Here is a 24,908-nt window from a genome sequence, read left to right on the forward strand (position 1 = left end):
GTATTGTGCCAACTTTTTCTGATTTGGGGTTGTTGTTCTACTTAGCATTTTGCTTCACTTCATATCCTGTGTACTGCATACCTGCAGTCTCGTGGAAAGCCACGGCTGTTTAATTTCCATAAAAGAGTAGAGAAAAAAAACAGTATACTAAAATTGTGATGTAAGAACACTGGTTTAGTAACAACTGAGGGAAAGGTGCACAAGGATCCACAATTATTGTGGTTCAGTTTTTTTTTCTCCAACACACTTCAAACTTTGCAATAGGAAAATAAAAAGTGCTCTTTAACGGTGTCAAAATGAAGTGAACGCTGTTTGACAATAAGCTTATGTCGAACAGAGAAACAACAAACATTATACTATAAATAATGTACCTGTAAATTCAAACACTTTAAATATCAGTTTTTTAAAAACTGTCACGTGAACCACAAAACCTAATAAGAAACATAACAAAAACTGCTGTGATGATGTCACTTCTGCTCTGATTAATAAAATTCTGAATGGGTGCATGCCTTCTTACCTTGTAGAACTTATCAAGACTAATGTACAGTCAGGTCTTTAAGTGTGACAGTATGCAGTGACCATTTTGTAATCTTGACTGTACTCTGCAGCGGAGATTCAACGGAACAAGATGTGTGTGTAGTGTTGACTTTCAGTTTTAATTCAAGGGGTTTAACAAAAATATGTCATTAACTGTTTATGAGTTACATCTGTGTTGATACACAGTCCCTTCATCTTCGGAGGAGATAATCTGCCCAGCTAACATACATACAAGATATGGATGAAATCACTTTTACAGCTCACTGTCTTTAGATCAGTCAGGGGATGGATACATGAACATTTCATTTCCATCAATCCTTAAGAGATCCAAAAGTATGGTCCTGAATGGTAACTGTCTGGAGTAGGCGGTTCACAAAAACTGAAAGTGCAAGAAGGCAAGTGAGGGAAGCCACCAAAACAACGCAAAATGAATTAGTGGCTTCTGTGGCTGTGATTAGAGAAACTGGACAGTGCAACATTTGTCTGTTCATCAGTTACACAGCTTCATGAAGCTGCACAGAAAATGATTTTTCAAATAAGAAAATGTGAAATTTCAGTCACACTGCTAGAGGGGAGTGACATGAGACTCGAACATATTTTCCTTCTCTGCGCTTCCAAGTATGTCAAGTATTTCAAATTAGGAGCAAAGTAGTACTTCCAGGGGTACCAAGAAATGTCAAAACAACAGCATCATAGAAGTGATTTATTTTATTTTTACATTTCAAGAAAGCGTACCCGATTGTCGTATAGCGCTACTGTTTAACAATGAGTAAATGCACATTTAAAAAAAAAAGAAAAACCCTGCTTTCGTGACAAGCATGTTAACGTCCACTAAATGAAGGATTTTATTTTGAATTGCTTAATCGGAACAGAAACCTGTTTGTGCTGTGGTACACTTGACAATTGAGTCGACCTTGGCTATAGTGCCGAAAGCAGCTATGGCGTGGAAATCAGTGGTATGTACTTGTTTTTTGTTTGTTTGTTTTTTGTAAATTTGAACACGAAACGCCTTGAAAAGTATAATTTGTGACTAATGTTTGATTACATACGGAGGTTCTACTTAAGCAGATAACAAAGACAGTTTTCCTTACCTCCCTAAGTAGCTAGCGCTAAGGGCAGGAGTGGTCCATTAGATAGCTGTTGCTATAGTAACCTCCGCCCTGACTTGGATCAGAAGCAGTTCATTTGTTAATACAAATACATCAGATTTTATGATTTTGCTTAATGTACCTTTGAAAGATTATGAATTGTTCTTTGGCATGTATAGTTTTCCAGGGATGTGCCTCTCAAAAAAATATGAATAAAATAAAGTTACTTAGAGGTCCACCCGACCGTATCACATGCAGGCTAATTCCTCCGGAACTTCTGTCATTGGGTGGTGGTGCTGCTGCTGCTGGTAAGTTGGTATCAGCTTCTAGTCCATTCCTAACCACTGCCTGGCACTGACTTTGACTAGAACGCTTACTTGAACCATAATTTTGCCTTAATCTGTGCCAGAACTAAGATTCTGAGAAAGGCTAACCATTGAGCAGATAAGTAGAATGGACTCAGATCTGTCAAGTCAAGTCTGGAAGCATGCACTGGTGCTGCGCTTCATCACATCCGTGACACCACAGAACTGCCTTGGATGCTGGATGACAACCAGCCAGGCAGGTGGTCCCTCCCCACAGCTCTAAACTAACTGCAGCCAGGTGAAGTGTGGGGGGCCCCTTGGCCTTCTCCAACCACTGGGGCTTTCAAAATCAGGCACCTGTAGTGCTGGATCATGCATAGAGAAATGTACCACATCACCAAAATGATGCTCCCTCATAAAACAAGTGATACTCCTCATCCTGGTCTCCCCAAGTAACAGCTAGATTGGCACAAAGGCATTCCAGTGTTCACTAGTGATGGCAATTTCGAAGCCTCATGAACCAATGAGCCACTGCAACACAACTGGCTGAAAAACGACACACTGCTTCGACCCATTTGATACAGTTTGAAGGGTGACATCTGCTGGATTGCTTTGAGAATTACCTTGAGCGAGTGCCCTGACAAATGTTTGCATTAATTCATGACTGATGTGGTTTGTTCTTGAAAAATAATAATAAAAAAATATCATATGTATTATTGTGCCTTTGTTAATGTAATAAATAGTCCCTACAGATGCACACATAATGGTTATGAAAGCCTTTATTGTAGACTATATGTAGATTTGTGTTATCATTCCTCAAACTATATTTGGATAAAATGTGACGGGAAAAGTGAGAAAGGCATGTGCTTCTACAACTGGTGCTCATGTTGCTGTAATTTGTAAATTAGAATAGAGGGGATAGGAGACGGTGATTATGCAACTTTCAACAATTTTTATTAAAAAAAAAGAATAATTTCAACGGTGCTGGGCTTTAATCGGCTCCTCTTCTGCCTCATGACCTCTCCAGCTTTGGAGAAGACCCGCTCGCAAGGCACTGATGTTGCTGGCATGGACAAATATTTTTTGCCATTCTCTGTAAATTGGGATAGACTGTGACTCGTGTCACCCAGTATTTGAGCCGGTCTTCTCCTCTGGAGGTAGGCATATGTTGGGTCAAACCTTTGTAGTAAAGCCCTGAAGGCTTTACTCTCCACTATTTTGAACGGTCGTGCATCTTCCACAACATAGTCCACCAGTGCCTCATCCAAACCAGCTTGTCTGCCTTTAATGGAAATACAGTATGATATGCTGAGCTATTTTTGTTTATGAGTATGTTTTAATCTTCGATAAAGAATAAAATATAGCTTACATAGCCTGATTCCTGCTCCAGGAGCAGCAACAGAAGCACCAGCCATTGGTGTCTCAGGATGTTTGGACCTCAGGTATCGCAGCATTAAAGACGTATTGTTACTATACCTCAGCTCTTGAGCACAAATCAAGCACTTGACCTTTTTGGGGCTTATTAGATCAAAGTGCTCCCAAGCAATTGATCGTGTTCTTTTTGGCACTGGCTGCTCCATGTCCCTCACCACTGCTCACTCTCTCACACACACACTCACCTTTCTCACACCTTTCACTTCACCAAAATCACAGCTCTCAGCTCAGTCTCTGATCTACCTATAATATATAGTCTAACCTATAACCTATGTTGATGTACTGTGTGAATAAATGTATATGAATGGATGCCTGTTGTGTATGGTGTGTGTCTGTCTATGTTAGATCCTATGTGTGTGTAGCTAACGTTACTAAATGAACTCTAAACTAGACCCAAATATAAACTAATAGTTTCCTTGGCTCCGATTCACGTGCTAATTGGCAATAACAGTGTCACTAGCAATCTCCTCTCAAAAACCCACGGTTTGAGCTGTGATTAAGATCTCATTTAAATACTTGGCGGGTCGTATTGACACGCCCAGATTATTCGAATTTTCCGCGAAGTTCGACATGTGGTGTGACATAACGAGGCCTCACTCGCAGTGGTCACGTGATGGGGGCGTGCTCGAAACGCTGCTCACTGACACTTCTGGTTCAAAAAGCTTGATGCTGTGTCGAGCAGACTGGCTCGAGCTTAACATCACTAGTGTTCACAAGGATCTGCTGAAGAGACCTAGTACCACATAAATGTTGTAACTTTGACGGAGGCCAGCAGGAATTGCTGTGCAATTGTAGTCAATAGGCCTCCCTTCCCCAACAGCCAAAGGATACTTTGGCCACTCAGGCCAGAACCTGGGTTTTAGCCTGCTGGATAGAGAGTTTGCCTCCCTTGCACAATGCAATGCAGAGAAAGCTGCTACATAACTATTACTGGATTATTAGTAGACCAAGTAGATAAATCAGAGAAGGATTTGGATTGCCAATATGCTGACCTGGGTTTGAGTCCCAGTCATATTACCTGTCTCAGTCCTCCATCCAAGGGGAGATGCAGACTCTCATGCACGTCACACTGTGGAATCCTGCGATAAACACCAGCACCAATGGCTCTCAAGGCATATGTAGAACTTTACAATTGTTTTTGTTGTTGGGAAACCACAGACTAATTTTTTTCATGTTTTTGAACTGAACCCTTAACTGAATCACTTTTGTGTTTCATGTCACTTGTACTGTTGTCTGTGTTCAAATTTTCAGGTGTCACGGGTAGTGGGAGCATTAAAGACACAGACTCCACAACTCAAAGCATTCACCCGTGGGGTATGTATCCTCGTTGTGGGGCTACAGTAAAATCTCTTTTAATGTTTAGTCATATCTTGGTGTTTGATGTGTCTTTGGTTTGCCTCACAGATCCAAACTGTTACTTTAATCCCTGGTGATGGAATTGGCCCTGAGATCTCCACTGCTGTAATGAAGATATTTGAAGCCGCAAAAGTTAGTAATCAAATATTCCTTATACTTAGGCTAGACAGTTAACACTTCAGAATATTAATATTGTTGATCTTCAACCTGTAAATCTGGGTGGTAAGTCATTAAAGATTGTGAAATTGTGGTCAATTGAAGATGAGAAAATGCAGCTTGGATTTTATTTATTTATTTTTTGTAATCACAAACCCACTTAATCATCCTGAAAACTTTGCATGCTGTCTTGTAGTAGCTCAAACATCAATGCTTTTTACATTTTTGCATAGATAAAAAAGAGGAATTCAGAAAAGTACCGCTTTTTTAATGCTTAAAAATCTATAAATCATTCCAGTGCTTCTGTTATTCATGTAATGTAGGCACCTATTCAGTGGGAAGAGAGAAATGTTACAGCTATCCAGGGTCCCGGTGGCAAGTGGATGATTCCTCTTGATGCAAAAGAATCAATGGACAGGAACAAAATTGGCCTGAAAGGTAACTTCCTTCATATAGCTATTTGTCGGACAGTTAGTAATGATATTGATAATCAGACACCACGTTTTGCCAGATTCCTTAACAAACCTCTCCCCCTTTTGCTTTGCTTTATTCAATCCCAAAGCGAAAATTGGCAATTGGACGCTTTATCAGAAATGTTAATTAGCCCCACCACAAAGGGAGGATATATATATATATATATCCCTAATTTCAGTGAAGTTGGGACATTGTGTAAAATGTAAATAAAAACAGAATACAATGATTTGCAAATCCTCTTCAACCTATATTCAACTGAATACACCACAAAGATAAGATATTTAATGTTCAAACTGATAAAGTATATTTAGAAAACAGGCGTTTTTATCTTCAAATGGTGAAAAAAATGAAAAAACAAAAACTAAAAGATGACTTAAAGACAGACTTGCAGAGCATAAACGTGCCATACACAAGCAAGATCCACTCGACCCTATGGCAGTCCACTATCACATGGCTGGACACACAAATGTCAATAAACTAAAAGTGATGGTCATTGAGACAATTGAAAAACAATCACGTGGTGGTGACAGACTTTCTCTCCTCCTACAACGTGAAATTTATTGGATTGTACACTTAAAAGCAACTGAATATCCAGGCCTCAATGCCGACATAGATTTCTCTCCATATTTATGATATATGTATCTTGTGATCTAGATTGTTCAAGGAGGTGCCCGTCCTGTTTCATTGGGGTTTACCACTTGATCGATTGCATTACATATATTTAAATCAACTGTATTATATACAACTCCTGGCAATAATTATGGAATCACCGGCCTCGGAGGATGTTCATTCAGTTGTTTAATTTTGTAGGAAAAAAGCAGATTACAGACATGACACAAAACTAAAGTCATTTCAAATGGCAACTTTCTGGCTTTAAGAAACACTATAAGAAATCAGGAAAAATAATTGTGGCAGTCAGTAACGGTTACTTTTTTAGACCAAGCAGAGGGAAAAAATATGGACTCACTCAATTCTGAGGAAAAAATTATGGAATCACCCTGTAAATTTTCATCCCCAAAACTAACACCTGCATCAAATCAGATCTGCTCGTTAGTCTGCATCTAAAAAGGAGTGATCACACCTTGGAGAGCTGTTGCACCAAGTGGACTGACATGAATCATGGCTCCAACATGAGAGATGTCAATTGAAACAAAGGAGAGGATTATCAAACTCTTAAAAGAGGGTAAATCATCACGCAATGTTGCAAAAGATGGTTGTTCACACTCAGCTGTGTCTAAACTCTGGACCAAATACAAACAACATGGGAAGGTTGTTAAAGGCAAACATACTGGTAGACCAAGGAAGACATCAAAGCGTCAAGACAGAAAAATTAAAGCAATATGTCTCAAAAGTCGAAAATGCACAACAAAACAAATGAGGAACGAATGGGAGGAAACTGGAGTCAACGTCTGTGACCGAACTGTAAGAAACCACCTAAAGGAAATGGGTTTTACATACAGAAAAGCTAAACGAAAGCCATCATTAACACCTAAACAGAAGAAAACAAGGTTACAATGGGCTAAGGAAAAGCAATCGTGGACTGTGGATGACTGGATGAAAGTCATATTCAGTGATGAATCTCGAATCTGCATTGGGCAAGGTGATGATGCTGGAACTTTTGTTTGGTGCCATTCCAATGAGATTTATAAAGATGACTGCCTGAAGAGAACATGTAAATTTCCACAGTCATTGATGATATGGGGCTGCATGTCAGGTAAAGGCACTGGGGAGATGGCTGTCATTACATCATCCATAAATGCACCAGTTTACGTTGATATTTTGGACACTTTTCTTATCCCATCAATTGAAAGGATGTTTGGGGATGATGAAATCATTTTTCAAGATGATAATGCATCTTGCCATAGAGCAAAAACTGTGAAAACATTCCTTGCAAAAAGACACATAGGGTCAATGTCATGGCCTGCAAATAAATCTTAATCCAATTGAAAATCTTTGGTGGACGTTGAAGAAAATGGTCCATGACAAGGCTCCAACCTGCAAAGCTGATGTGGCAACAGCAATCAGAGAAAGTTGGAGCCAGATTGATGAAGAGTACTGTTTGTCACTCATTAAGTCCATGCCTCAGAGACTGCAAGCTGTTATAAAAGCCAGAGGTGGTGCAACAAAATACGAGTGATGTGTTGGAGCGTTCTTTTGTTTTTCATGATTCCATAATTTTTTCCTCAGAATTGAGTGATTCCATATTTTTTTCCCTCTGCTTGGTCTAAAAAAGTAACCGTTACTGACTGCCACAATTTTTTTTCCCTGATTTCTTATAGTGTTTCTTAAAGCCAGAAAGTTGCCATTTGAAATGACTTTAGTTTTGTGTCATGTCTGTGATCTGCTTTTTTCTACAAAATTAAACAACTGAATGAACACCCTCCAAGGCCGGTGATTCCATAATTTTTGCCAGGGGTTGTAGTATTATATTGTACATAGACTATACTGTATTGTATTTTTGTGTTTTGTCTTTCCGTTGTTGTTCTAAAAATGCACTTCTAATCTCCTCTAATTATCTGAGTGTAGGCGTGTACTAGCTTCCTCCTTATTAAAGGAGGCCTGTGACACTTGTGCAAAACCTGTTTGATATCCTGAAGAAGGCCATGCTGGGCCGAAACGCGTTGGTGCGTATTTTAATTATATCGCCATGCCACAATAAAGGCTTTTTAATTCAATTTTCACAGAGTGCCTTGGAGCTTTGTTTTTGGTCTTCCTGAGGTTTTCACACAAAAGAGCTCTTTTTTGTTTTTCATTTTTTCACCATTTGAAGATAAAAACGCCTGTTTTCTAAGTACTGAATAGCACCCCTATCTCCAATTGAGCACCTGTGCATAAAGATTTTTTAAAAAACTTTTTGATTCACAATTTGTGGACCCACGCAGCACTCCTTTTTCGATTTTATTTGTTGTGTGGGCCGCTGAAGAGGAGGTACTGCTGGCCCACCACCACAAGATGGCGCCCTGCTTGAAGTGCGGGCTTCAAGCACGAGAGCGTGGGAGCGACTGGGAGTGACAGCTGTCACCCATCATCCATACCAGCTGTCACTCATCCACTACTCATCACCACCACCATAAAGGCCGGACTGCAACTCCACCTCCCTGCCGAGAAATCAGCTACCATTCAGGTCATTTTCTCTGCTGAACTAAACCTTGTGTAATAGTCTGATCTCAGTTGCAGCCGTTTTCCTGTGACGGTGTCCTTATCTGTGGTATTGGTGTTTGGTGTGGACTGCAACGGCTTCGCCTCACACCCCAAACCAGATAAGTGGTTTCACAGGAGCTGCACGAGTGTGTGATTCGGAGGTGGAGGTTCTCCCTCCTAACTGAACACTGACTGTGGGATTACTGAGTGCGAACTCACACTCATCAGTACTGTTTCTGTTCTCTGCCAGCAGTACCGGGTCTGACTGCTGAAGACAGTGGCCACCTGGGGCGCAGGGCTTGGCGGCTCCGGTGTTCTTCAGATCCGTTGGTGGTGGAAGCTGTGTTGGATCCGGCTCTTCTCTCGCCAGACGTCTTCTATCTTCGAGCCTGCCCACACGTCACCTTGTGTATAATTGACATTCCACCATATTGTTATTGTCTGTACTTCGTTGTGCGATTCACAACATTAAATTGTTACTTTTTGGCTTATCCATTGTCCGTTCATTAACGCCCCCTGTTGTGGGTCCGTGTCACGATACTTTCACAACATTATCTTTGATAAAGTTTATTGTTTTTGCTCATTTTGAAATAGATGCCTGCAACACGTTTCAAAAAAGCTGGGACAGTGGTATGTTTACCACTGTGTTACATCACCTTTCCTTCTAACAACACTCAATAAGCGTTTGGAAACTGAGGACTCCAATTGTTGAAGCTTGGTAGGTGGAATTCTTTCCCATTCTTGCCTGATGTACGACTTCAGTTGTTCAACAGTCTGGGGTCTCCATTGTCATGTTCCGCTTCATAATGCACCACACATTTTCAATGGGCGACAGGTCTGGACTGCAGACAGGCCAGTCTAGTATCCACACTCTTTTACTACGAAGCCACGCTGTTGTAACATGTGCAGAATGTGGCTTGGCATTGTCTTGCTGAAATAAGCAGGGGCGTCCTTGAAGAAGACGTTGCTTGGATGGCAGCATGTGTTGCTCCTAAACCTGGATGTACCTTTCAGCATTGATGGTGCCATCACAGATGTGTAAGCTGCCCATGCCATGGGCACTAATACACCCCCATACCATCACAGATGCTGGCTTTTGAACTTAGCGCTGGTAACAATCTGGATGGTCTTTTTCCTCTTTTGTCCAGAGGACACGACGTCCATGATTTCCAAAAACAATTTGAAATGTGAACTCATCAGATGACAGCACACTTTTCCACTTTGCGTCTGTCCATTTCAAATGAGCTCGGGCCCAGAGAAGGCGGCGCCATTTCTGGATGTTGTTAATGTATGGCTTTCGCTTTGCATGGTAGAGTTTTAACTTGTACTTGTAGATGTAGTGACGAACTGTGTTAACTGACAATGGTTTTCTGAAGTGTTCCTGAGCCCATGCGGTAAGATCCTTTATACAATGATGTCGGTTTTTAATGCAGTGCCTCCTGAAGGATCAATCAATCAATTTTTTTATATAGCGCCAAATCACAACAAACAGTTGCCCCAAGGCGCTTTATATTGTAAGGAAAGGCCATACAATAATTATGTAAAACCCCAACGGTCAAAACGACCCCCTGTGAGCAAGCACTTGGCTACAGTGGGAAGGAAAAACTCCCTTTTAACAGGAAGAAACCTCCAGCAGAACCAGGCTCAGGGAGGGGCAGTCTTCTGCTGGGACTGGTTGGGGCTGAGGGAGAGAACCAGGAAAAGACATGCTGTGGAGGGGAACAGAGATCGATCACTAATGATTAAATGCAGAGTGGTGCATACAGAGCAAAAAGAGAAAGAAACAGTGCATCATGGGAACCCCCCAGCAGTCTACGTCTATAGCAGCATAACTAAGGGATGGTTCAGGGTCACCTGATCCAGCCCTAACTATAAGCTTTAGCAAAAAGGAAAGTTTTAAGCCTAATCTTAAAAGTAGAGAGGGTGTCTGTCTCCCTGATCTGAATTGGGAGCTGGTTCCACAGGAGAGGAGCCTGAAAGCTGAAGGCTCTGCCTCCCATTCTACTCTTACAAACCCTAGGAACTACAAGTAAGCCTGCAGTCTGAGAGCGAAGCGCTCTATTGGGGTGATATGGTACTACGAGGTCCCTAAGATAAGAGGGGTCCTGATTATTCAAAACCTTATAAGTAAGAAGAAGAATTTTAAATTCTATTCTAGAATTAACAGGAAGCCAATGAAGAGAGGCCAATATGGGTGAGATATGCTCTCTCCTTCTAGTCCCCGTCAGTACTCTAGCTGCAGCATTTTGAATTAACTGAAGGCTTTTTAGGGAACTTTTAGGACAACCTGATAATAATGAATTACAATAGTCCAGCCTAGAGGAAATAAATGCATGAATTAGTTTTTCAGCATCACTCTGAGACAAGACCTTTCTGATTTTAGAGATATTGCGTAAATGCAAAAAAGCAGTCCTACATATTTGTTTAATATGCGCTTTGAATGACATATCCTGATCAAAAATGACTCCAAGATTTCTCACAGTATTACTAGAGGTCAGGGTAATGCCATCCAGAGTAAGGATCTGGTTAGACACCATGTTTCTAAGATTTGTGGGGCCAAGTACAATAACTTCAGTTTTATCTGAGTTTAAAAGCAGGAAATTAGAGGTCATCCATGTCTTTATGTCTGTAAGACAATCCTGCAGTTTAGCTAATTGGTGTGTGTCCTCTGGCTTCATGGATAGATAAAGCTGGGTATCATCTGCGTAACAATGAAAATTTAAGCAATACCGTCTAATAATACTACCTAAGGGAAGCATGTATAAAGTGAATAAAATTGGTCCTAGCACAGAACCTTGTGGAACTCCATAATTAACTTTAGTCTGTGAAGAAGATTCCCCATTTACATGAACAAATTGTAATCTATTAGACAAAAATGATTCAAACCACCGCAGCGCAGTGCCTTTAATACCTATGGCATGCTCTAATCTCTGTAATAAAATTTTATGGTCAACAGTATCAAAAGCAGCACTGAGGTCTAACAGAACAAGCACAGAGATGAGTCCACTGTCCGAGGCCATAAGAAGATCATTTGTAACCTTCACTAATGCTGTTTCTGTACTATGATGAATTCTAAAACCTGACTGAAACTCTTCAAATAGACCATTCCTCTGCAGATGATCAGTTAGCTGTTTTACAACTACCCTTTCAATAATTTTTGAGAGAAAAGGAAGGTTGGAGATTGGCCTATAATTAGCTAAGATAGCTGGGTCAAGTGATGGCTTTTTAAGTAATGGTTTAATTACTGCCACCTTAAAAGCCTGTGGTACATAGCCAACTAACAAAGATAGATTGATCATATTTAAGATCGAAGCATTAAATAATGGTAGGGCTTCCTTGAGCAGCCTGGTAGGAATGGGGTCTAATAAACATGTTGATGGTTTGGATGAAGTAACTAATGAAAATAACTCAGACAGAACAATCGGAGAGAAAGAGTCTAACCAAATACCGGCATCACTGAAAGCTGCCAAAGATAACGATACGTCTTTGGGATGGTTATGAGTAATTTTTTCTCTAATAGTTAAAATTTGTTAGCAAAGAAAGTCATGAAGTCATTACTAGTTAAAGTTAATGGAATACTCAGCTCAATAGAGCTCTGACTCTTTGTCAGCCTGGCTACAGTGCTGAAAAGAAACCTGGGGTTGTTCTTATTTTCTTCAATTAGTGATGAGTAGAAAGATGTCCTAGCTTTACGGAGGGCTTTTTTATAGAGCAACAGACTCTTTTTCCAGGCTAAGTGAAGATCTTCTAAATTAGTGAGACGCCATTTCCTCTCCAACTTACGGGTTATCTGCTTTAAGCTACGAGTTTGTGAGTTATACCACGGAGTCAGGCACTTCTGATTTAAAGCTCTCTTTTTCAGAGGAGCTACAGCATCCAAAGTTGTCTTCAATGAGGATGTCAAACTATTGACGAGATACTCTATCTCACTTACAGAGTTTAGGTAGCTACTCTGCACTGTGTTGGTATATGGCATTAGAGAACATAAAGAAGGAATCATATCCTTAAACCTAGTTACAGCGCTTTCTGAAAGACTTCTAGTGTAATGAAACTTATTCCCCACTGCTGGGTAGTCCATCAGAGTAAATGTAAATGTTATTAAGAAATGATCAGACAGAAGGGAGTTTTCAGGGAATACTGTTAAGTCTTCTATTTCCATACCATAAGTCAGAACAAGATGTAAGATATGATTAAAGTGGTGGGTGGACTCATTTACTTTTTGAGCAAAGCCAATAGAGTCTAATAATAGATTAAATGCAGTGTTGAGGCTGTCATTCTCAGCATCTGTGTGGATGTTAAAATCGCCCACTATAATTATCTTATCTGAGCTAAGCACTAAGTCAGACAAAAGGTCTGAAAATTCACAGAGAAACTCACAGTAACGACCAGGTGGACGATAGATAATAACAAAACTGGTTTTTGGGACTTCCAATTTGGATGGACAAGACTAAGAGTCAAGCTTTCAAATGAATTAAAGCTCTGTCTGGGTTTTTGATTAATTAATAAGCTGGAATGGAAGATTGCTGCTAATCCTCCGCCCCGGCCCGTGCTACGAGCATTCTGACAGTTAGTGTGACTCGGGGGTGTTGACTCATTTAAACTAACATATTCATCCTGCTGTAACCAGGTTTCTGTAAGGCAGAATAAATCAATATGTTGATCAATTATTATATCATTTACCAACAGGGACTTAGAAGAGAGAGACCTAATGTTTAATAGACCACATTTAACTGTTTTAGTCTGTGGTGCAGTTGAAGGTGCTATATTATTTTTTCTTTTTGAATTTTTATGCTTAAATAGATTTTTGCTGGTTATTGGTAGTCTGGGAGCAGGCACCGTCTCTACGGGGATGGGGTAATGAGGGGATGGCAGGGGGAGAGAAGCTGCAGAGAGGTGTGTAAGACTACAACTCTGCTTCCTGGTCCCAACCCTGGATAGTCACAGTTTGGAGGATTTAAGAAAATTGGCCAGATTTCTAGAAATGAGAGCTGCTCCATCCAAAGTGGGATGGATGCCGTCTCTCCTAACAAGACCAGGTTTTCCCCAGAAGCTTTGCCAATTATCTATGAAGCCCACCTCATTTTTTTGGACACCACTCAGACAGCCAGCAATTCAGGGAGAACATGCGGCTAGACATGTCACTCCCGGTCTGATTGGGGAGGGGCCCAGAGAAAACTACAGAGTCCGACATTGTTTTTGCAAAGTTACACACCTATTTAATGTTAATTTTAGTGACCTCTGATTGGCGTAACCGGGTGTCATTACTGCCGACGTGAATTACAATCTTACCAAATTTACGCTTAGCCTTAGCCAGCAGTTTCAAATTTCCTTCAATGTCGCCTGCTCTGGCCCCCGGAAGACAATTGACTATGGTTGCTGGTGTCGCTAACTTCACATTTCTCAAAACAGAGTCGCCAATAACCAGAGTTTGATCCTCGGCGGGTGTGTCGTCGAGTGGGGAAAAACGGTTAGAATTGTGAACGGGTTGGCGGTGTACACGGGGCTTCTGTTTAGAACTACGCTTCCTCCTCACAGTCACCCAGTCGGCCTGCTTTCCCGGCTGCTCGGGATCTGCCAGAGGGATCGAAGGTCATGGACATTCAATGTTGGTTTTCGGCCTTGCCGCTTATGTGTAGGAAGTTCTCCAGGTTCTCTGAATGTTCTGATTATATTATACACTGTAGATGATGGAATCCCTAAATTCCTTGCAATTGAACATTGAGAAACATTGTTCTTAAACTGTTGGACTATTTTTACATGCAGTTGTTCACAATGTAGTGATCCTTGCCCCATCTCTGCTTGTGAACAGCTGAGACTTTTGGGGATGCTCCTTTTATACCCAATCATGAGTGTCCTCAGTTCTCAAACATTTATTGAGTGTTGTTAGAAGGAAAGGTGATGTAACACAGTGGTAAACATATCACTGTCCCAGCTTTTTTGAAACGTTTTGCAGGCATCCATTTCAAAATGAGCAAATATTTGCTCAAAACAAAGTTTTTCAGTTTGAACATTAAATATCTTGTCTTTGTGGTGTATTCAGTCGAATATACGTTCAGTTTCAATTTCAATTTATTTTCATTTATATAGCGTCAAATCAGAACAGAGTTGCCTCAAAGCACTTCACACAGGTAAGGTCTAACCTTACCAACCCCCAGAGCAACAGTGGTAAGGAAAAACTCCCTCTGAGGAAGAAACCTCAAGCAGACCAGACTCAAAGGGGTGACCCTCTGCTTGGGCCATGCTACAAAATATAAATTACAGAACAATTCACAGAACAGTTCACGGATTTGGAATTCACAGAATTCAGGTTGAAGAGGATTTGCAGATCATTCTGTTTTTATTAACATTTACACAACGTTCCAACTTCATTGGAATTGGGGTTGTGTACACACACACACACACACACACACACACACACACACACACACACACACACACACTCACTCACTCATTGGGCAATTTATTAGGTATATCTAATTGCTTGTTAACACAACTAGCTAATCAGCCAATCACATGGCAGGAACTCAATGCATTTGGGCATCTTGATGTGGTGAACACGACTTGCTGAAGTTCAAACAAATGGGGGGAAAAGGGGAATTTAAGTGATACATTTTTTGGGGGGGGGGGGGTTGTATAAGGATCACCCTGTTTGCATGTGTGTTTATGAATCTTGTAAGTGAAATTCATCATAAACCTCATTTTCAAAGAAACTTTAAACAGTGCAAGGACACCATGTGACTCTTTACATGAAGCAAAATTATTCTTGTCGGATGTGTTCAAGGGGAGAAAATTGCAGTTTTATAGTCAATTGATATGTCACATGATATTGACTTCCTAAATGTAACTCCTCCTAAGCTGCCTTATGGATTTCAATGGAACTTTTCATAATGGCAGCAAAGCATATGAATGTGTGCAAGGACAATAATTCTGGATTGACTCCTTTAAGGGAAGATAATTTGAATTTATCATTTATTAATGATGCATCTGATAGTTATTTCCTAAGTACAACCCCGCTGAAGCAGCTTTATGGATTTCAGTGAAATAACACAAAATGATAGCAAATGGAATGAAGACGTGCAAGAAGGAATGTAATTGTAGCATAATGCCTTCAAGGGAAGGTTTAATTTAATTTAGATTTAATTAAATTTGATGGTAATGTGATATTTATTTTATAAATACAACTGTACCTCACTTTGGGTCCTGTAGTGAGGACCCGGTGCGTTCCGGCGCCGTGGGCCGCTCACCTTTTGGTTTGCTGTGCTGCCCGGTGGTTACGGGGGCTGCCTTTCCTGGCCCCCGTGCCCTTCCGCTGCCCCTTTTCTCCTGGCTCCCCCGGGACCCTGCGTCCTGGACCCACTTCTGTCGTCGCTCGCAGCCGGCCGCGTGGCTTCTGACGTGCCGGAGTGGTCCATGTTATATGGTAAGGTTCTGTACTCTTGTCTTGGCCCGACACACCAGCCACAGTAGTGATCGAATATTTAGCTGTGATCTGGGTCTCTGTGTGTGGATGGTCGCGTGTTTGTGGCCGTCACCACAATTCGGTTTTTGAGTGCTCTAGGGCTGCAGCTATCGATTATTTTAGTAATCAAGTATTGTATCGATTATTCTGGCGATTAATTGAGTAATCGGATAAAAATACTTATGCGTTTTTAAACATCAATAGTCCAGGGCTCTCCCTAAGCAAGGGCACAATGTCACTGCGCCAAAGTGTTGGCATTTTGCTGTAAATGGCGATGGGATGTGGCTTTCTGTTTTGTTTTCTCCAACTTGTAAAATTTAACCGTTTTTAAGGGGGGTTTTTTTGTTTTGTTTTTTTTATAAAGGTTGATGGACTGGGTCCCTGCATGATTTTTTGTTAATACCTCTTTCTCTGCAGTTCAGCAGCTGCATTTCAGCTGGAGGTTGAACATGCAAGCCTCGCCGTCAGTTTTTTATTATTATTACCTCTGCCAAGGAGGTTATGTTTTCGGTTGCGTTTGTCTGTCTGTCTGTCAGCAGGATAACTCAAAAGGTTTTGGATGGATTTTGATGAAATTTCGTGGAGTGGCTGGAAATGACAAGAGGGACAAGTGATTAAATTTTAATGGTGATCCGGATCCCGATCCGGATCCCGATGCTAATGCGTTAGCATGTCTATGGCATTTTCAATGTTAAAAGTTAGCATTAAGCAGTTGCAGCTGTCATCACGTTCAGGTGCATTTGTTTTCAAATTGTAATATTTCTTAAATTTCTTTTTGTTGAAATTTTGTGGAGTGGTTGGAAATGACAAGAGGAACAAGTGATTAAATTTTAGTGGTGATCCGGATCACGATCCGGAACCCGATGCTAACGCATTAGCATGTCTATGGCATTTTCAATGTTAAAAGTTAGCATTAAGCAGTTGCAGCTGTCATCACGTTCGGGTGCATTTGTTTTCAAATTGTAATATTTCTTAAATTTATTTTTGTTTATACATTAATAATCTAATGATTATTATATACAATTTTAGAGAAAGAGACAAAAAGAAATAGATCACTGTGCCAAGGAGGGAATCTCTTTAGGGTCAGTGACCCTATGGCCTTGTTTAGAGAAGTGTTTCATAAATGTTAAAAAATTCATATATTTGCAGTTTAGTTGAATAATAAATTGAATTTTGTCTTTTATTTGTTTTTGTCTATAAGCACATGCAATATCAATATCAGTGCTCAGATGACAGTAGCTTCTGGGAAAGGTGCAAGTTGCAATAAACTGTGATGCCAAGCGCTAAGGATACATGCTATCCAGTCACAGCAAATGAAACTTTTTTACTACTGAGCAAACATCACTGTTAGACTTTTTTAGGTTCAGTGATTCCACGGCGTGTAGATGTTATGGCGTCAGTGACCCCATGGCCTTGGTGGAGGTTTGCACTCTCTGAGTGCTTCTAGTTTTATTTAAGTTACCGTGTTTGTGAAGTGTTGTGTGTTGCCCAAAAAAGCAAAAATTAAAAAGTCAAACACTCAGTGCGAGTCTGAGGGAAACATAGAAGAAAGAGTGGACTTCTGCTGTTTGTCAATGTAGCCGGGAACAGCGCTGTGACTCGCCCGGTTTGAGAGCCCCTCACACCGGCCAGAGAGAGACAACAGCCGGCCACCGGGTCAATAGTCCCTCCCCACGTCGAGCAGACTGTGTGTTTTTTAAAAATAGACAAACACATTGCTTCGCTTTAAATGCACAGTAAGTCTATTTCAGATGATCAGCGTGGGCCATCTTTCTCTTAAAAGGCTTTATTTTACTCTGTGCCACATTGGAAAGCGGTAGCTGTCGTTCTTCTTCCTCTTCTTCTTTTTATTTCCGGCAGACTAGGCACGGCTAGTGCATTGCTGCCCCCCACTTGTCAGAATGTGCACCTAGAAAACACAATGAATTATCTGCCCTACACTTTATTATAGCACCCTGTGCTCCTCAGAAAGTTTATGACTGCCATTGCCCTCTCTTTAGGGGAAGCTCCTTGACCTAGAATGGTCCTTAGGGAAAAGGTGTTAATTCCCAATGATGTAAGCACACAGAACATATCTTTTCTTTGCTCTGCATAAGCAGGACAATGCAAAATAAAATGAGTCACGGTTTCAGGGACATCAAAAAATTCACAAAGGCCATCTTTGTGTTTTCCAATGAGAAACAATCCACTAGCCAACCCACAATGGCCCAGCCGGAGACGTGTCAGCTTGACATCATCCTGCCGAGAGAGGCCAGATCTTATAATGGTGCCATTAACTGAAGGAACAATACCATATGACTTTCTTCCCCTAATTTCAGCATCCCACATTTGCTCCCACTGCTTTCCTATGGCATCCATAACAAAAGAACGACACTCAGTTCTCCCAAAAGGCACTTTAAAATGAATGCTCACTTCTTTTAAGCTTGCCTTAGCAAGGCCATCTGCAATTTCATTGCCTTCAACTCCAACATGAGCCGGCACCCACAGAAAAGCCACGTCAAAACCCACCACCTCTAACCTGTATATTGTAATCAAAATTTCACCAATAATGTCTGGTCGAGCTTTACAACCCTCACCTCCTTCCAGGGCCATCAGAGATGACAAAGAGTCAGTGCAAATCACTGCACTCTTGACTCCACTTTCCTCAAGCCACCACAACGCCCACATAATTGCAGTTAATTCAGCTGAGAAGATAGACAGGCCGTCCGGAAGGCGATGACTCTGTCGAAGGTCAAGATGGGGTACATAAAACCCAAAACCAACCTTGTTACTATTTGGGTCCTTAGAACCATCTGTGAATATTCTAACTAAACCATTCCAATTATTTCCAAGATGGAGACTCACATGAGATGCCAAGCTTTCCTTGGACCCATTCTTTAATAAATGACTTATTGCCAGATCAATATTTGGCTCACGCCAAAGCCAAGGAGGAATCTGGGGCCAGAGCACAGGGGGCACAATTCCCTTGATATAAAAGGGAAGTTTCTGGATATAATACTTTACGCAATGCAAATAGGGTTTCTTTACAGTCTTTCTCACACCCTGACTAAATTCCCAACAATCATTTAGCACAGTAGTTGAGATGAGTGAACTACCAGACCCCTTTAATTTAACAATATAATTAAAGGCCAACTTTTTCCTACGCAGGCTCAGAGGAATCTCTCCCGCCTCCACTAACAGAGCCGGAATTGGTGTCGTCCTCATGGCCCCAGTGCAAAGTCTCAAGGCTCTAGCCTGGACAACACCAAACTTTGCCAGTACTGACTGAGCAGCAGAACCATACACCACACACCCGTAGTCAAAGATAGAACAGATCATCGCCCGATAAATCATTAACTGCATTTCCCTATCTGCACCCCAGGATGAGCCTGTGAGACATCTCAAAATATTTATAATCTTACAACACTTACCCACTATTTTCTGTACATGCTCCCCATATGTCAATTTTTCATCCAGCCATATACCAAGGAATTTGAACACTTGCACTCTCTCAATACGTTCACCATACAGTTTTAAGCTCTGATTGCCAATGTTCCTTTTCCTTCCAAAGATGACAGATTTAGACTTGGACACAGACAGTCTAAAGCCCCACTTGTCTGCCATTGCTAATTTGATTAACTGTTATGCTCCAATCTTCTTCTGTTTTTTGTTTTTTCTGCGGACGTTGCAGCGCCACACACAGGCCTGGCATATGTACTACAACGTTAAACGAAGCTTTGAGTCACAGAATTTGCCTCGAACATTTTTTGTAATCGAATTATTCGAGTTACTCGACTAAGCATTTCAGCCCTAGGGTGCTCTTAAGAGGATTAACACTACGGTGTTCTGGATTAGGGTATGAATGCTCACTAATTAGACAACAGACTGTTGCTGTCACTGTTTGTTCATGTGTGGTTGTTTGTCATGGTATGTCATGTGGTTGGGGCCCCGTCTCCTCGGTGTCTCATGTCACAGTTCTTGTCGTCACCACTTGTCTCTCGTCCTTGTCTGTCTTTGTGTTGTTTTGGTGGTCGGCCCTTCCTGATAGAAGCTGTCGGTTGGCTTTGAGTAGGATGTTGTCAGCTGATCGGGAAGGGCGGATGGGGGTCACACACACACCACATTCACTCATGCACTACATACCTTCTGTCTTGCAAGAATAAATTGCATATATGTGGATTAATGTTCATAAATGGTTCTGCCAGTGTGGCATTTACTATTACTGTATATGCAGACAGGGGAAAAAAAAAATTAGGGATAGGAATTGATGAAATTTTATTTGTACCAATGTCATTATCTAATATAATTATCAGTTCAATTCTTGATCAATTCCCTTATTGCTTCCTGATCAATTTTCTGTGAAGTAAAATGTACATCTACACAGATGTATTCCTTGTTGCTAAATCGAGATTTTGTCGTCATGATGTCACATCTGATGCCATGATGCTGAGTTTTTGCAACACGGAGCTATCAGAAAATCATGGCAGCATTGCATAAGCGGAACTGGTCATGCCTAAGGAATATGATTGAGATAATAAGTCCCTTCATTATCTCCCTTGTTTTCACTTGGGGTAGCCACAGCAGATCTGAGGTGGATTTGCATGTTGATTTGGCACACGTTTTATGCCAGATGCCTTTCGTGATGCAACTCCACATTGTTTGAACCGGGTAACATTCCACACTGGAAACAAATGTTCTTAACCACTTTACCACCACCCCTGCTGGAATATGATTGTGATGTGTTGTATGGCTGGGGGGGCCTGGCTGCTGGTTTGTTTGCCTTTTGTGTTTCCTCCCAGGTGGCATGCATTTGGGACTGAGTGGCTGTGTTGCTGAGGCTGTTAGGACTTCACCCTGATCACCTGCGACTCGTCAGGACTCACAGCTGAGGTGCATCTGGAGGGATTGGAGTATGTTGGCATTTAAGACTGAAGTGCACAGTGTGCATTTGCCAGAGACTCGACCTTGTGACCAGACAGGTGAGATCGTCGTCTTGGGAGCCATCTCATCAGCAGCGGACGCTGAGAATGTCCAGGTTTGATGCACGGTCTGTGAAAGAGGAGAGGGTGAGGTCTCACGCTCGTCAGCACACTTCCTGAGGTACGTTGGATTTTGTGACTAACAGTTATACAGTCAGTAAATGTGGTGTCCCTCACACCTTATTGTATTGAGCTGTATGTTAGTCATGTATCAGCTTCCACTGCGGTGGAGTTTTGTGAACTGGATGTTCCATGCCTGCAGGTTGGAAGCTGATCAGTAATCAAGCCAGGAAGTGTTTGCTGTTTGTACACCTTTAAGTGTTCTGTGTGTAGAGTGTGGACTCACATAATGGTTCCTTCTTTCACAGACTCGGTTGTTGCGGCCACCTGGGGGGTGTCGGCGGGGTCCTTGGGTCCGAAACAGCTTCTGGCTCCGGACCATTAGCGCTGCTGGGAGCGCACCACGCCAGGCCGCACCTTTTATTATTATTATGATCACTGTTATGTATTAAATTCAGTTAGCCTTTGTTCCGTGCTCTGCTTATTTCATACTGGGTCCTTCAAACGCTGGTCGGTTCTCCGAGCTGCGTCCGACACATAACAGTGATGGTTTGAAAAATGGTTGATTTGATTGATTCCTATCCCTACCTTTAGCATTTAATTTAAGATTTTAATGTTTGTTTTTAAAGCTATTAATGACCTTGCACTATCCTAATTGTCTGACATTTCAACTCCCCGCACTTACAGTAGGACATCACGGGCATCTGGTCAACTTTACTTAGATGTTCCGAGGTCAAAATACAAACTCTGAGGTGGTCACACTTTTGTGGTAGCTTGCCCCAAACAGTGGAACCAGTTACCTCCTGATTTATGTGCTATTTCAGAGGTAGCAGTTTTAAAATCACGGCTCAAGACTTATTTCAACTGGCTTTTAATACCCAGTGGTGCTGTGATATGTTTTGATTGTACGTGCCTCTTTAATTCTATTGTATGCTTGCTTTGTTTTTGTGAATTCTTCTTCCTTGATTTTGCTGTGGAGCACTTTGGGCAGGGGAGGTGATGGTCTTGTGGTTAAGCATTGGGCTTGAGACCAGAGGTCTCAGCTAAAATCCCAGCCTGACCGGAAAATCACTCAGGGCCCTTGGGCAAGGTTCTTAATCCCCTAGTTGCTCCTGGTGTGTAGTGAGTACCTTGTATGGCAGCACCCTGGCATCTGGGTGAATGTGAGGCATTAGTGTGTAAAGTGCTTTGAGCGTCTGATGCAGATGGAAAAAGCGCTATATAAATGCAGTCCATTTATTTGGACACCATCTGGCTGCTGTAAAGGGCTATATAACTAAATATTCCTAACCCTTTATAAGGAAGTAAAGGTATAATTTTGTGACCTTGGTCATATATCTAGCCAAAACTAGGAGAAATCAGTAACTAAGTTGTATCAGTTATGCTGGAGAAAGATCTCTGCAGACTTCTCATACTTTGTTGGTAATTATGAGCATAGTAAATTAGATTATCATATCAAAAGCTGTCCTGTAATGACAGTACCCATTGTTTCATTTGTAGGTCCCTTAAAGACACCGATTGCTGCTGGTCATCCATCTATGAATCTGCTGTTGAGGAAAACCTTTGACCTCTATGCCAATGTACGTCCGTGTGTATCTATTGAGGGCTACCAGACCCCCTACACTGATGTGAACCTGGTCACCATCAGGGAGAACACGGAGGGAGAATACAGTGGGATTGAACATGTGGTATGAACCATTATCAGTATTCACTGGAGCCCCTTTGATGTTTGCTTTTTAATATTAATTAAAGCAAATGTGCTTGTTGCATTTTCCCTTTGAAATTATCTGATAAGAAAGTTGCAGAAGAGGTCTACATTTCAGTTGTCATATTTATTTTTCCTGTATATTTTATGTTTACATTTAATTCACACCTTGTACAACATTTGTTGACTGAGTATAATGATGTTTTTAGTCTTTGAACTCCTTTGTTATTTTTTGTAGTCTACCCTACTGTTAATCTAATATTTCTTGATTTGTATTTTCCAGATCGTTGATGGGGTTGTACAGAGTATTAAGCTCATTACAGAACAAGCCAGCCAACGCATTGCAGAATATGCTTTTGAATATGCCAGAAATAATCACAGGACCAGTGTCACTGCTGTTCATAAAGCCAATATTATGTAAGATGCTTCTATAGTGTGTTATAATTTATCATTTAAAACTGCTTGCTGAAGTCAAACTTTCATCCTTTTCATTGACAATATTTGCAGGCGCATGTCAGATGGACTGTTCTTACGAAAATGCAGAGAAGCTGCTGAAAAGCATAACGATGTGAAATTCACCGAGATGTACTTGGACACTGTGTGCCTTAATGTAAGCCTACAAAATTAAAAGTTAATATGTCTCTCATCATTTTTCTATTCATTGTTTTTTTGTTTTGTTTTTAATACAAAATATATGGGTATTCATGGATACTGTCGGTGTTTGTTTTGATAGATGGTACAGGATCCCTCGCAGTTTGATGTTTTAGTGATGCCAAATTTGTATGGAGACATTTTGAGGTAAATATTTTGCTGTTCAGTGTCTTATACAGTACACCTTGAACAGATTATCACTGCATCAGAGGCCTAACCACTCACATCATTAATAAAAGTTCACCAAGTTAACGGGTTTTTGATGGCCTAGAGAATCCTTGCAGACATGGGGAGAAGATTTGATGTAAAACAATATGTGCTTACAATGGCAGTGATCTTTGTGCTGGACTGATCGGAGGTCTTGGAGTGACCCCTAGTGGAAACATAGGTGCCAATGGTGTTGCCATATTTGAATCGGTGGGTGCATTCTTTTAATTCCAATTTATATGACATAATTTCCTTCACATAAGTAACATTGGCTCACATGGTTAAAATCTGATGCTAATTTCTGCTGTCAGGTTCATGGAACTGCTCCAGATATCGCAGGAAAGGACATGGCCAATCCAACTGCCTTGCTGCTCAGTGCGGTCATGATGCTGCGGCACATGGGCCTTCATGAATACGCCAAGAAGATTGAAGCTGGTTGCTTTGACACCATCCGTGACAAAAAGGTAATCTGCTTATCAAACGGACTGCTTTGATAATATGTTTTGATTTTTATAATTCTTATGTTATCTGTCTTCAAGGTTCTGACGAAAGACCTGGGCGGAGAGTCAAAGTGCTCAGAATTTACAGAGGCAATATGTCAAAGAGTGCAGGATATGGGCTGAGGGAATGTTAAACCATAAGTCACCTGGGTTTTTTTTTTTCTCATTTCATGTTGTATGCACATTTGTAACTTAAAAAAATGATGCATGTATTTAAAACAGCTTTTGTTTAAGACCCCAAATGTTTTCCTGTATCCCCTAAAAACACTGCCTTAAAACTAAGGGGTTAAAGCGCAATAGGTACTCTGGCTGCTGTCTTTGCAATACGCATTTCATTTCCAAATTTTGATGCAATACTCTGTTTACCAAATGAATTTCGCTTTTAGTGTGAAGAGTTTGACACTGTAATGACAGGCACAGTCTGTAACCCTCAAACAAACAAATTACATAATTAAAATAATTGAATTTTACAAAGATGGGAGATGTTTTACAATATAGCTTCTCTTTATGTCATATTTCTGTTGCATATATCAAGAGTATATAATGATAAAGCTGTACTATAAGATCAGAGATGTCAGACCAGTTATTTAATGTCATGTTGTTGACTGTTATTGCTATAAACCACCCCACAGGCTGTGGTCATGACTTCCATCATTTTACCACAGTTAACCTGAATTTTATACTTGCATATTTTTATACATACTATGCTGTAATATACCACAATATAAGTAGCTAAGAATGCTTTTTATCACTTCTGTAATATTGTAAATATTTTACCTGTGTTGTCTATAGCTGATGTAGAGACAATGATTCATGCCTTTGTCTCTTCTAGAATAGATTACTGTAATGTCCTGTTTTCTGCCTTACCTCAGTCCAG

General features: G+C 40.9%; 1 protein-coding gene across 1 annotated transcript; it reads left to right on the forward strand.

Annotated features, from left to right (window-relative positions):
• The first annotated feature begins 1,471 nt into the window (after nt 1-1,471).
• On the forward strand, nt 1,472-24,908 carry idh3a (isocitrate dehydrogenase (NAD(+)) 3 catalytic subunit alpha). Its single transcript, XM_034176460.1, has 11 exons — nt 1,472-1,493; nt 4,616-4,678; nt 4,769-4,852; nt 5,200-5,314; nt 22,469-22,656; nt 22,957-23,090; nt 23,181-23,283; nt 23,407-23,471; nt 23,657-23,741; nt 23,843-23,995; nt 24,071-24,908. The coding sequence occupies exons 1-11, from the start codon at nt 1,476-1,478 to the stop codon at nt 24,152-24,154; spliced, it is 1,092 nt and encodes a 363-aa protein (XP_034032351.1). The 5' UTR covers nt 1,472-1,475; the 3' UTR covers nt 24,155-24,908.

The sequence above is a fragment of the Thalassophryne amazonica genome, chromosome 8 (genome assembly GCF_902500255.1).
Source record: "Thalassophryne amazonica chromosome 8, fThaAma1.1, whole genome shotgun sequence".
Lineage (NCBI taxonomy): Eukaryota > Metazoa > Chordata > Actinopteri > Batrachoidiformes > Batrachoididae > Thalassophryne > Thalassophryne amazonica.

Excerpts from the sequence above, each read along its gene's own strand:
- idh3a (XM_034176460.1), top strand. Across the intron at positions 4,853-5,199 it reads AGATATTTGAAGCCGCAAAA|GCACCTATTCAGTGGGAAGA; the intron begins GTTAGTAATCAA and ends CATGTAATGTAG. Across the intron at positions 23,996-24,070 it reads ACACCATCCGTGACAAAAAG|GTTCTGACGAAAGACCTGGG; the intron begins GTAATCTGCTTA and ends TCTGTCTTCAAG.